The 12,329-nt window shown below is 36.7% G+C and overlaps 1 protein-coding gene across 5 annotated transcripts; it reads left to right on the top strand.

Moving 5' to 3' along the window:
* The first annotated feature begins 24 nt into the window (after positions 1-24).
* Positions 25-11,700, top strand: fbxo8 (F-box protein 8). 5 transcript variants are annotated; one of them, XM_088646761.1, is made up of 8 exons: positions 25-162; positions 1,458-1,600; positions 2,367-2,453; positions 4,832-5,162; positions 5,834-5,960; positions 6,323-6,441; positions 6,546-6,742; positions 7,660-11,700. In XM_088646761.1, exons 4-8 carry the CDS (start codon positions 4,840-4,842, stop codon positions 7,845-7,847), a joined length of 954 nt encoding a protein of 317 aa, XP_088502887.1. In that variant the 5' UTR covers positions 25-162; positions 1,458-1,600; positions 2,367-2,453; positions 4,832-4,839; the 3' UTR covers positions 7,848-11,700. The 5 variants fall into 5 exon arrangements, with proteins under 5 accessions (XP_088502887.1, XP_088502746.1, XP_088502812.1 ...); XM_088646951.1 differs by having other exon boundaries at positions 26-162; positions 1,513-1,600; XM_088646620.1 differs by lacking the exon at positions 2,367-2,453.
* The last annotated feature ends 629 nt before the right edge of the window (positions 11,701-12,329 follow it).

Here is a 12,329-nt window from a genome sequence, read left to right on the forward strand (position 1 = left end):
AGACAGTACTCGATCTTCCTGTGGAAAAGACGGGGCAGCTTTGGTCTCAGATGGGTCTGCTTGGGAACTGATCGCGGAGGAAAAGAGAAACATTCCTGCGAAAGTGCTTGTTAGTCTTCGCTGTTTCGTCGCGGCGGCGGTAGAATTCCTTAGTTTGAACAGGTAGGTGGCGTTTTCTTATGTTTTGTTTTCCCTTGTTGCTGTTGCTGTTGTTGTTGTTGTTGTAGTTGTAAATCAACCAAACTTAACAAAGAAGGGAAAACATTTGAGTGTCAGAAGGCCAGGCCAATCACAGCAGTGGCATATTTCTGTAGAAGCCATCTATGGTGGAGTACAGGCTGGACCTGCGCCTCAGTCAAGCTTGCTGAAGCGGCACCAGAATCGCTGGGACTTCTCGGGGAGCTTTTTGAACAAAGTCGTGCGCAGGACCTGTTGTTTTGTCGGACAATGCAGTAGGCACAGCTTCGTCACGCATGTGACATGCAGTGTTCAGTCGCCTGGTGACACAGCACTTGTCACAAGTTGGCGACGTTCATTTTTCCTGAGTATTTGGTGATTTATGATCAACACTTGTTTTCACAGCCAACGGGCGACTGGATCTTATGAGTAGCTTCCCCGCGAGTTGTTAGTGAACTCCTGCTGCAGTCACAGCCGAACACTAGTCGAGTAATGCTTTTATAGTCGCCGGAGGTGCGTCGTTACATTGATTTTAATATCAAATACAAATATAAGAGATGTACCTAAATTCTACGAACTGTAAGTGTAGCCAATGGACAAAAGTCTTCATGAGAACACCAGATGCTGTTCTGTAATGCTTCAGGGTGGATAGCTGAACAGTAACACTTTCTTTGAATTACTACTGATATTTTGGAGAGTTGGTTGTCATGCTTGTAGATTCTTGTCTAATGTAGCTATTAATGAAATAATACTATCATCGTTATTTATCTGTGCCAGCAGCGTCTGCCCCTTTTGGCCTAAATCGGTCTCAGATCTCAGAAGCTTGCAGCGTTTGTCCGGTCAGAAACTTCTCCCTGGACCAGAATGTTCACATCAATACCCCAGTCTGGTGACAGTGCGGAACTGCACTGTAGAAAGAACCAGTCCTTTAGCATCTGATGGCATTGTTAATGAGAGGAGTGCTTTTAACCCTGCTGTCCTATCTCTTTGGGATTGTGCATTCTGGCCTAAAAGGTTTCCCCCCAATTCAGCCATTAAATATATTTCTGACTTCTCGACCGTGCCTAACTTGTAATGGGGCTACTGGTGCATAATTGCATCAGTCATGGAGGCTGCAGTTTATGTCCTACGTAATGGAAGTAGTATTTGTAAGTTGGAATTATTATCACAGTGGGCCTGCTTTATGAAATCTTGTGCTGTTCAGCAAGACGCATCACATTTTATATGTGTAAACCCAAAGTAAGCACCTTACTTCCATTATTAACTTCTTTTTTTTTCAGACTCTGCAGGTTTAGGCCTTCTGAATCTCAGATGTTGACCCTGTTCTTGCTCTAGGCAGATCAACAAAACGGAGCTGCGTACTCATGTACAATGCAGTAGGCCTATACAGTATGTGAAAAATACAGCAATCTCCTCACTGGAGGTTAGTGAGCATTTACATTTGAAAATGCCTTGAATCAGTCTTCTGTTTCTAAATAAGCGTATTTGCTTCAGAAAGCATGCCTTAATCTACCCCCCTTCATTAAATGTATTTTTTTTTCTTTAAGAGAATCTGTATTTGAATAGTAGAGAAGGCAGTAATCAAATTGAAGTGTAAAATAATGTATTATCACTGAACTGCGTTTTTGTTTAGTAGGAACCACCACTGAGAATCAAGTACTTGATTGCCACCTAGCCTACTATATGTTCGGAGTCGAGTTGTATAAGAGTATCCTGCAAGATATCAGGAGTTTTCCAAAAAACCTATTATGAATAAAATGCATCTACTGAAGCTACCTCCGTTTACTGTATAGTGGTTTCCAGTCTTTGAGAAACACACGTAACACCATAACAAACAAAAGGGCAGGAAATCCCTTTCTGGGAGTTGTGTGTTATTGCAAGTTATTTTTGGTTTCAAGTGAAACCTGTAGGCTTCAGACATTTTACTGAAGAAAATCTGAAATGGCAATATCGAGAGAAGTGTTTGAAGATGGCTAGCACACTGGCACAATGCTGCCTCTCCGCACTGAGGCCCTGGGTTCAATTGCTGGGGTGCTATCTGCATGGTGTTTGTATGTTTGTACATTGAAGCACCCAGAGAAAACCCACATTTTCTCCAGGTGCTCTCTTACAGCTCAAAGACATACTGGCAGGTTAATTGGCTGCTTGGAAAAAGGTGCGAAAGTGTGTGTGCTCTGTGTCCCATCCAGGGTCCCATCCAAGGTGTACCCTGCCTTGTGCCTGTTACCTGCCTGGATGAGCTCCTCCCCTTCTGTGATCCTCTGGTGGATTAAGCAGTAAGAGAGTGGATAAATAGACATCTGTTTGAAGAGAACAGCTTGCTGGATAGGCGCTCATATTGAGTCCTGGTATATTCATTTAAGTCTAAAAAATTTTGGTTCATAATTCTTCTTGACAAGAAAATTATGTTTCAAAGTTATTTAAAAACTTCAAACCAGATGTACCTGTCCTTTTTTTTTCCATTTCAGCATGTAATTTCATTCTCCCCTTAATATCAGTGATTTCACTGCTGAAAACGGATATAACTGTGTAAGCTTTTTTTATTTTTTAGATGATTAGGTGTTTTATAGAGTCTGTTAAAGTGTTTGTGTGTATATCCGTGTCTTTGTATGTGTTGGTATACTGTAGCAGTTTTTTATGTTTTTGACTGAGGGAGCTATACAGTTATTATCCCATCAAAACATTTGGTAGGTAATGTTTGAAGATGGGTGGCACATCGGCACAATGATTAGGATAAAGATGCACACCATTCAGTTTGTTGGAAAAAAATATTTTTAGACTTGTCGTTGTATTAAATTATCTACGGTATATCTGACCCATTTCAAAGTGTAGTTGGAATGGGAGGGATGTGGCCAATGGATTCACGTCACAAGCTAGTCTTAATAGAGCAATTAACGCTTCCCTTTTCAACTTTTACCCCGACGCAGAGATGGAAAAAAGTAGAAAATTGCAGAATTTACCATTAAATTGAGCTTTCTCTCACTTGGTCATTTAAAAATATAAATGTCTATCTTTTGGTAATGTTTTTCAACTGTGAAAATGGGATGGATGCCTTGTGCAAAGCTATTGAATAATCCCTGATCACTCATATTTGAGTTTTTATGTTTTTTAAGGTTTTTGTACAAGATTCTGTACCGTGTGCATTACCATTAATACAGAAGGTTTTCTGCTGCATCAGAAATAAATAGAAATCAGTACTGTAGACATGATATAGGATAGGATTTGATGTTTTGCGCACATCAGGCCTCTTAACTGGCATCCTCTCATTTATAGCTTTGTGCTTTTAGCCATGTTGTTTGAAATTTTGAAAATAATATGCATTTTATTTTATTTACTCTTACAAGGCTTTGCCCACTCCTTATCTTGTCTGTACACTCTATGCTAGAATGTTGAAAAGCAAGTTCAATTATAGTGTCAGAATCCTAAAGCTGTCCTGCCCACATTACATTTTAAACAATTAGAAATATTTTAGGAATGCCTCTGTGGGGGATGATTCTGTTAGGTTGTGATCACAAAGCTGGTAACTTGGCAAAATAATTTTGAATCCCATTATAATTAAACAAATAACATCATAGATAAAGCAATGAGGGTGCTCTCATCCCAGACCAAACATGTAAAGATATGTTTACGACAGAATTATATACTTCTAAAAGAATAATAAAATAATCCCACTTTAGTTAGCCTATTAATTCTAAATAGGTTGAAAATCCAAGTACACATATGAAGAAGGGCTTCTCCTCTTCCTTTTCAGGCCTGTCATTTACTGTGTCAATGTAAAGTTGATATTTTAGATCTCTTAAAACAAAAGTCTTTTGCAATCTAACATGATATTTAGCTGTTTCCATTGTATTTGCATTCTGGTCACACAATAGTAGAGAAATTCATAAGCAAATCCTATCACATTGCCTGTTAAAAAAAAACTATGTGGAAATTGGACGGTAGTCATTTTAATTTTCTGTTAATTTTGAAGAAATACCTTTAATGACTTCAAGTACTAATGTCTTTAACTTGGTATTTTTATTTTTAAGCTGATAAAAGCTGAAAAGGAAATACAGTATGTACTGAATGCAAACTCTACTTAACCTTATCTTTAAGTTTAACCTTATCTTTGAACTTTCTAGCTTGACACTGCCACTAATAATTAGAGAATTGCTACCATTTTTAATTCCAATAATTCATCAGTGGAATTAATACTTTAATACCTGTGATTTGAAGGTGTCCAAGGTCAACAGGCTGCCCAACCCCTCTGGGCATGCTAACATTATACAATTGAGAAAAAAGTCCTCTTTCTTATGAACACATCTCATCATCACATCACCCACAGCAGATGATGAGCTGGAGTGAAACTGGGACGTAAATGTGCATTAGAAGTTTGATGCTGTCAACAAAAAGTAAAATGTTTTAATACTCCGGATTGGACAGAATTAGTACTTACTAAATAAGTCGCTGTTAAATTGACATTTTTCTCATTGATCTGGTTCTGCCTAATGTTGAGTATAAAACAATGGTCACATAAGCTTGATCATACAACAATTAATATCCAGCCCAATTAAGACACATGGAGACGGTTCCCATAAATGATTTGTGCTGGTCTGATAGCTTCTAGGGTTTTCGACGTGTCTCCTCTAATGCTGGCTGCGCCTTCCTGTTGCAGATCTGCAGATGGGTCAGGGGCTGTGGAGGGTTGCCAGAAACCAGCAGTTGCAGCAAGAATACAATGAACAGGGCTACCTTCCAAGGGAGCGTGGCAGGAGAGCAGCTGCTGCCGCCGAGAACCTGAACCACCGCAGGCAAGGCCCAGGCGGCATCGACATCTATCAGCTGCTGAAGGCTAGGAAATCCAAGGAGAAGCAAGGTTTCATTGACTTGGAAATGCTCCCGCCTGAGCTGAGCATTACTATCCTATCGTACCTGAATGCTACTGACCTGTGTCTGGCTTCGTGCGTCTGGCAGGGTTTAGGAAATGATGAATACCTCTGGCAAGGGTGAGTGAACGATACTGCATGTAGAAAAAATAAAACATTAATCCGCAACGCTTTCAGCGAGGAGAAGAGTCTGCTTTGCGTTTTCTTAACTGGGTGAGTTCATACGAATTGTAGCAGGGAAGAATTCACGCTAACTGTACATGTAGTTAACAATTGCAGTGCCGGGTGACATGCAAATACTGCGGTCTTTACCGAGAAATTAAAAATGTAAATGGTTGATATCTGTTTGCAGAAATTGACAGTAAATTAAGTTTACCTTAACTGCAGTGTTTTAAAATGAATTCAATTAAACTTTCAACCTACTATGTTACATTTTTAAAGGCGTTTGAGGGGTTCAAAATTACATTTCCATCTATGCTATGACAGAAAAAGCCTTGAGAAAGTAAGTGGCTTTGACAGAACTAGCTATGGTATACCTGGTGGCATACTCAATATTACAAATAATTAAATGGGAAACAAAAACTATTTCCTGTTGCTTGAATGTTGCTCGGATTGTGTTGTCTTGAGAAATCTTGAACAGATAAAGTGAACCGCACAAGATCGTGCGGCATTAAATAGATGTAATACATGTTATAAATGGATTTCAGTGATGGTTGCATTTCCATTCAGTGTAATTCATTTAATGAATGAATTCCTTAATGAGTTAATAAAATTTACGTTTTCTGCTTTAGGTTGTGCAAATCCACATGGGGTCACTGTTCCATATACAATAGGAGACATCCTCCAGGCTTCTCTTACAGGAAGCTGTACATGCAGTTAGATGAAGGCAGTCTAACCTTCAATGCTAACCCTCATGAGGTAAACAACTCATGCGTATTCTCATACTTGAGGAAAGTTATTTAATCTGTACGCTTTAACTTCACTGTCTTTATGTTTACAAATGTGCACACTGACATTGTCAAAAGGTGGCATCTGAGCCATGAAATAATGGTGTGAAACAATAGTAGCTTTTAAAAATTGTAAACAGTGATGACAAAATCAGTGTCTGGAGCAATACGTTACAGCATTTTTCATAATTTTAACAAACAAATGATCATCATGGCATGAGCCCTACAAGAGAGGTCAATCTATAACATGGGCTGCGGTAGAAACCGATGTTGTTCTGGTATTTCCTGCAGTTGTAGTGTTGTTTCAATTTCTGTAAATGTCATTCTCTTTAGGGTATTAGCTACTTTATATCAAAAGGCATATTGAATGACCATCCAAAGGAAGTTGCCAAGTTCATATTTTACACAAGAACGCTACACTGGAAAATGCTACGGATATATCTTGATGAAAGGTAATTATTTGCTGTTTATGTGGTACTGTATGCAAGTATATTTTCAAAAAAGTCAACGGGGTGTAGCTTAGAACTAATCTTTTATATTTCGTTTTAACATACAGGAGAGATGTCTTGGATGATCTTGTTACTTTGCACAATTTCAGTAACCAGTTTTTGCCCAATGCACTGCGGGAGTTTTTCAGACATATCCATGCGCCAGAGGAACGTGGCGAGTATCTGGAGACTCTCATCACAAAGTTTTCACACAGGTTTTGTGCATGTAATCCTGGGTTGGTGAGGGAGCTTGGCTTAAGTCCAGGTAAGAGACAGAAGGCCCTTCTTTGAATTTAGTGCCACAGTTTTCCACCAGTCAGAACAGCAGGATTTTTATGCAGCTATCTCACGTAGTAAATCATTATGTAGGGCAGAACTGGATTTGTGTCATAATGGGTGAAAATGCTTTTGCATTTCCTAATTTTGCATCATGACTTCCAAACCAACTATTTTCCTGAAGTAAACTGTGGAGTTACTGCAAATCTTTTGTTGTTCTTTTTTTTTTATTTTGCAGTTATTTTCCTGCATTTCAGATGTAGTAGAGTACTATGCTTGTTGCGTTACAGTTAGCACATCTGCTTACTTATAATGCCTACACATGTTCTTGCTATAAATAAAAATGTATAAGAAACCTCACTTCTTAGACTGTTATTGAACACTAATGGCATGGTAATCGTATAGGCTCAAAGGTTTAGTCGTTTAAAACACTTCCCTAGCCAGTTCAGCTTGGCTGTCTGTTATTATAGAAGTAAATGCAAATGATTTATTCTAAACTACCTGTTGCATGGAAAGTGGCCTCAGAGCTGAAAGTACTGTGTACTGTACATCAGATAACGTACGTGTTTCTTTAGGTGCATTATCATTCTACAGTACATGTATTACATTTGGCTGCCACTACTAGTCAAAGCAACTTATATTTGCTTTCATATACATACATTGTATTTTACCTGAACAGTTACCTGAACAGTTTGAGTGACTTACCTTATTCAGGAGGTCAACAACAGTGCCTCACCTGGGATCACTCACAACTTTCCAGCACTCTACTCGCTGTTCTGCCCTGCTGCCTCTAAATAGTTGTGCAATTGAAGACAGTGCTTTTGTGCCAGATATCACAACAGTATGAAAGTATAAAAATCCGTACTATTTTTAATAGGGTTATCTTTTTTTTTTTGCTCTTTCCAGATGCAGTCTACGTACTGTGCTACTCCTTAATTCTGCTGTCCATCGACCTGTCCAGCCCACATGTGAAAAATAAAATGTCAAAGAGGGAGTTCATTCGTAATACTCGACGTGCTGCTCAGAACATCAGTGAGGATTTTGTCGGCCACCTCTATGATAATATTTATCTTATCGGCCATGTGGCTGCTTAGTAGAACTAATTGTTGCACTTAACTCATGAGTAAATATCAATGACTGCACAAAAAAAAGTAATTCTACTTTAGAAGAGGGGTTGGATTAGTGCAGGTCATTCTAACCTCTGTTGTAACAACATAACTGATTGTATACTTTAATATTTCATATGATTTTCACCATCAGGTTATGCCTCTTGAAGATCCCACTGTGTGTAACATTTGAGGGCTTTCCAGTGAATCAATTTTGAAATTTGACTAAACTCTGAGAGTAAAATTGTAATATCCGGTAAACAACCAATTTAGAAAATAACCTTATTTTTAATATGTATATAAGGTTTGCCTACAGTTGCCGTAACTTAAACTAGTCCTCACATATGCACATTATGAAGTCCGTTATCAAACAACAAATTAAAGTTCACACATGGTGTGGTTCCCCAGCTTGGCATTGGTCTCTCAGGTCTTGGACTTTGCTCTTAGACACCTTTTTCAACCACCTCCTCCTGCTTTTTTAACAATTAAATATACTTTTTAATTTTCAGATATTACCACTGACAAAAAAAAAAGTTGGTTTTATGTTAAGCTTTTTCAGAGTTTATTTTTGTTTGTTATTGACGAAATTCATGTAGTTACAAAAAGAACTTACTGAGCACAAGGATCCCTGGGCAGAATTCTGAATGTTTTTCTTTTTTGTTGTATGTAGCTCGGCAGGATTCATGGATTTAAACGTCTGTGTTTAATATCTTGGACTAACAACAACATTTTTACATGGCTTTGTACTGGATATCCTGTTTTTACTTAATGGCAGCTCATATGCTTCTTACACTTACTGTACACTTACCTTCAGTGCACTTCTATAGCAATTACATAGTTTGCCAAGCAGCTTGTCAGGTGAGGTGTTGTAAAATCATGCTGTCCTATTCTGATGGGGGCGATACAGCCTACAGTATATTTCTAAAGGACAAGCAGGTGGTGACTATTTTTACCAGATGAAAGACTAGTGATATTCCGAGACCTGTTTTCCAGAAACAGTGTGAGGAAGTTAAAAATCAGTGATAACAGGGGCATGCAAAACTGCTGGGTTTACTCATGTGTGTTTTAACCTAGTGTTAGAACCAATGAATAAAAATCAATTAATCAACCGCTCTGTGTGATCACAGGAAAATGTAATTGCACTTTAACTGCTGTGTCCTTGACTTTTATGGGAGGAACAGGCTTTTTTGTGAGTCTTAGATTCAATAAATAGGCCTCTTTTAGTATAGAAAAGTATTTTAAAAAATACTTTCTTTAGGTCCTACAATGCTGGCTGTCTAATACATGAAGGATTGTGTGAAAATCATTGTTTCCATTCTGTTATGTCCTTTTTGATTTGCTGCACAAATAAGTGCCAATAGAAAAAAAAGTACAACTGACAAGATAATTATTAATAAATAATATAGGTGAAGGGTTTGTTTACATTAACTTGCAGATTAAGCCCTGAATATTTTTTCTTTTTTAAATTGCATGTGATGTGTAAATATTTAACTTTAGAGATTTATAAACATTATTTTATTGTGAAGTATTTTAACTAAAGATTTTCTTTTCTCTGTAAGATTCTTCTTATATTGTGTTTCCAAAATACAACTCTTTTGAATTATTTGAGCACTGAAAAAATAACTCTAATACATAAAATGTGAAAAGAACATTGTTCCATTTTCTTTTTTGTTAAGTAAGATTTTGAAATGTATTCTTTTTGGTTGTCACAGTTTTGAATGAAAAGCTAAAATTAAGCACTTTGCTCTATGTACGATAAAACATTTAAAAGAAATATTTCCTGTTTAATGTGCTCTAAATACAGTACATTACAGTGGATGACACTTCATGTGATAGATTTTTCTGGATGCTGTGCGGTCTGCTAGAGAATTGGAGAAGTACAAACAGGCCATTGTGCAAGGCTGGGATCAGATTTTTTGCATTGAGATTAGGTTTGGAATCAAGCATCAGCCTATCAGTGGAAGTTTGTAAGTGGAACATTTCTGTCCTTTGTTTTACCATAGCAATATTCACTGTCCTCTGTAGCTGAAGACCAAAGTATTTGTCCTCCTACATAAGAGAAATGCATAGAGTATTCAAGGTTAAAATCACATTCATACATGATTTTAAAAAAATAGACAGCAAGAATTTTTTTTGTAAGATACTGTAGTTTTTTAAAAGCAGTTTTGTTAAACAATATCACAAATGGACATATATATTTTTAACTGAGATTGCACTTAGCATGTCTTCTTTTGGCTTTTGATGCTGAGTTGTGCTCTTTGCTTTTGTACAGTAGTTTAGGATAGGTAATACCAGTGATCCTTACTTTTGGTCCTGGAGAGTGACAGCTCTGCTGGTTTCCTAGTCTCTGAGGAGTGGTCAAATAAAGAGTTGTTATAGGCAGTTCATTCACTTACTGATCAAATGAAGTCATCTCATAAGATCTCAGGTGCAATGAAAATCAGATGTGCATGTGTCGCCAAAAGGATTGGAAGGCAGGATTGATCATTCGTCCTAGATAAATATTGCCCAAATTTTGACTGCATTCAAATTAGAGTATAGTTGTGAGAACATATATCCATGCATGATGCTAATATCTGAAATGTAGTTTTTTTTTAAAAAAAAAGCTTTATATTATTAGATTTAAAAAAACAAATAACTTTAAATTCAGTTTTTACACTAATTAAAATGAGAATTTCTTATTTGTCTACATGACTTTTAGTATTTGAAGTTCTTTCCATGGTCATGGTCATTTACAAATAATTTTATTATTAGATTTGGTTCCCCATGCTTTTGACAAAATGTACTCATTTAACAATTTCAAATTTACAATTCTATCAATTAATATAAAATCTGTTTAAGATTATAGTGTGTTCCAATCACGCACTAATGACTGGCAAATAAAATTTTGTAAACAGCACCATTGTTTCATGGTCTTTAAACATGCTAGTGAACAGAATAAAACACTGAACACTGAAAGTGCTATACTACCTAGTCTACAGTCTACAGACTACAAGACTCACAAGTATCAAGAATCTTTGACTAGTATTTTGTTTTCTTGAGTTGCATTCACTACTATTCCTTTTAAAGAAACTAACTTGTCTAAATTTCTCTAAAGTTAAAAGCTTAAATGACAATGATATATATAACACTACATGCTGCAGTTTTTACGTCTCGCAGGAGGTGGACATTGAAAAGCTTTTCCAGACACAACATGACATTTGACCCAAGTGTGACATATGTTTTAAGTGCTATTAGTTAAATGGATACATTTTCTAAAGCAGACACCGAAAAGATAAAGACTAATCACAACACCTACAAGAGCAGCAAGCTGATTTTAATTTTGAAAAACAACCTGACATGGAGGATCTAATTAAGTGTGCACAAGCCTAATGGCTTTATGTTCAGTGAAGCATATGAGTCATAACTAAAGACAATATTTATACATGAGACATATTCTAGGAAAAGGCATACTACATGGGGCATGCTCTATGTGGGAAAGATACAGTGGATCTTTTAAAATCAAAATTGGTACAGTATCATCAAGAAGTATAAAGGGCTAAGAATATATACTTTAGTGCTGTTGTGGATAAAATACATTTATTTTTTGTAAGCTAAATCTTTCCACTGTATAAATCAGTTATTTGATTTAAATTGTGAAGGAATAAAGTTCCAAATTTAATATTGTATGTGTGTTTATATATGTAAATATAAGTTTTAGATTTGTTTTTTGCAAGTTAAGTTTGACTGCCCACTGTATAACACATAACAATGTGATTATCTGTTATGTATGAATATGTAATCATGTACGATTATGTATTAATGTACAGATGATATACATTAAAGTATTTTTCATATTTAATTTTACATGTACAAACTGTTTCTATGTAACATTTTACACAAAGTCGTGTTTTAATCATAATGTTTTAATGTGAATATTCTGCTCTTAGTAATATGAGGCTGTTTTACAAGTGTTTCTGACCGCAAAACATTCAAAATTCAAATCAGTGATGTAATACGTTACCTGAAATAAGCCATACTTATAAAAGTTCTGGAAACTATAGAAGACAGTAAATAGCATATTACAAAATAAATGTAATTTATTAGGCAGATGAAGAGAGGGTCTGCAAGTGCAGATTGAGTAAGTTGTGAAGAGGCTGTGGAATTTCTTAAGAGGAGGTATAGTCCTGATAATTGTAAGCACTAAACTTCTACCACGGAGGTCATAGGAGATTGCAGAGTAATGGAAGGCTCAATCAGTCACCCAGTAGAGAAGGAGAGAGGACACAGGCAGAGGCAGGACTGGAGGAAGGTGAAGAGACTGGCAATCCAGGAATAGAGATTGCAGAAGCAGACGGAGCAGAATAGAAGAGGAATGTAAGAAACTACTCCAGGAAATTCCTGAATACATACAGTACATCTAACAAATGTTCATACAGCAGGTTGAATTGGACAACGCTACAGTATATACTGTATAAAAGGACATGTAAA

The sequence above is a fragment of the Lepisosteus platostomus genome, chromosome 1, assembly GCF_059453375.1.
Source record: "Lepisosteus platostomus isolate fLepPlt1 chromosome 1, fLepPlt1.hap1, whole genome shotgun sequence".
NCBI lineage: Eukaryota > Metazoa > Chordata > Actinopteri > Semionotiformes > Lepisosteidae > Lepisosteus > Lepisosteus platostomus.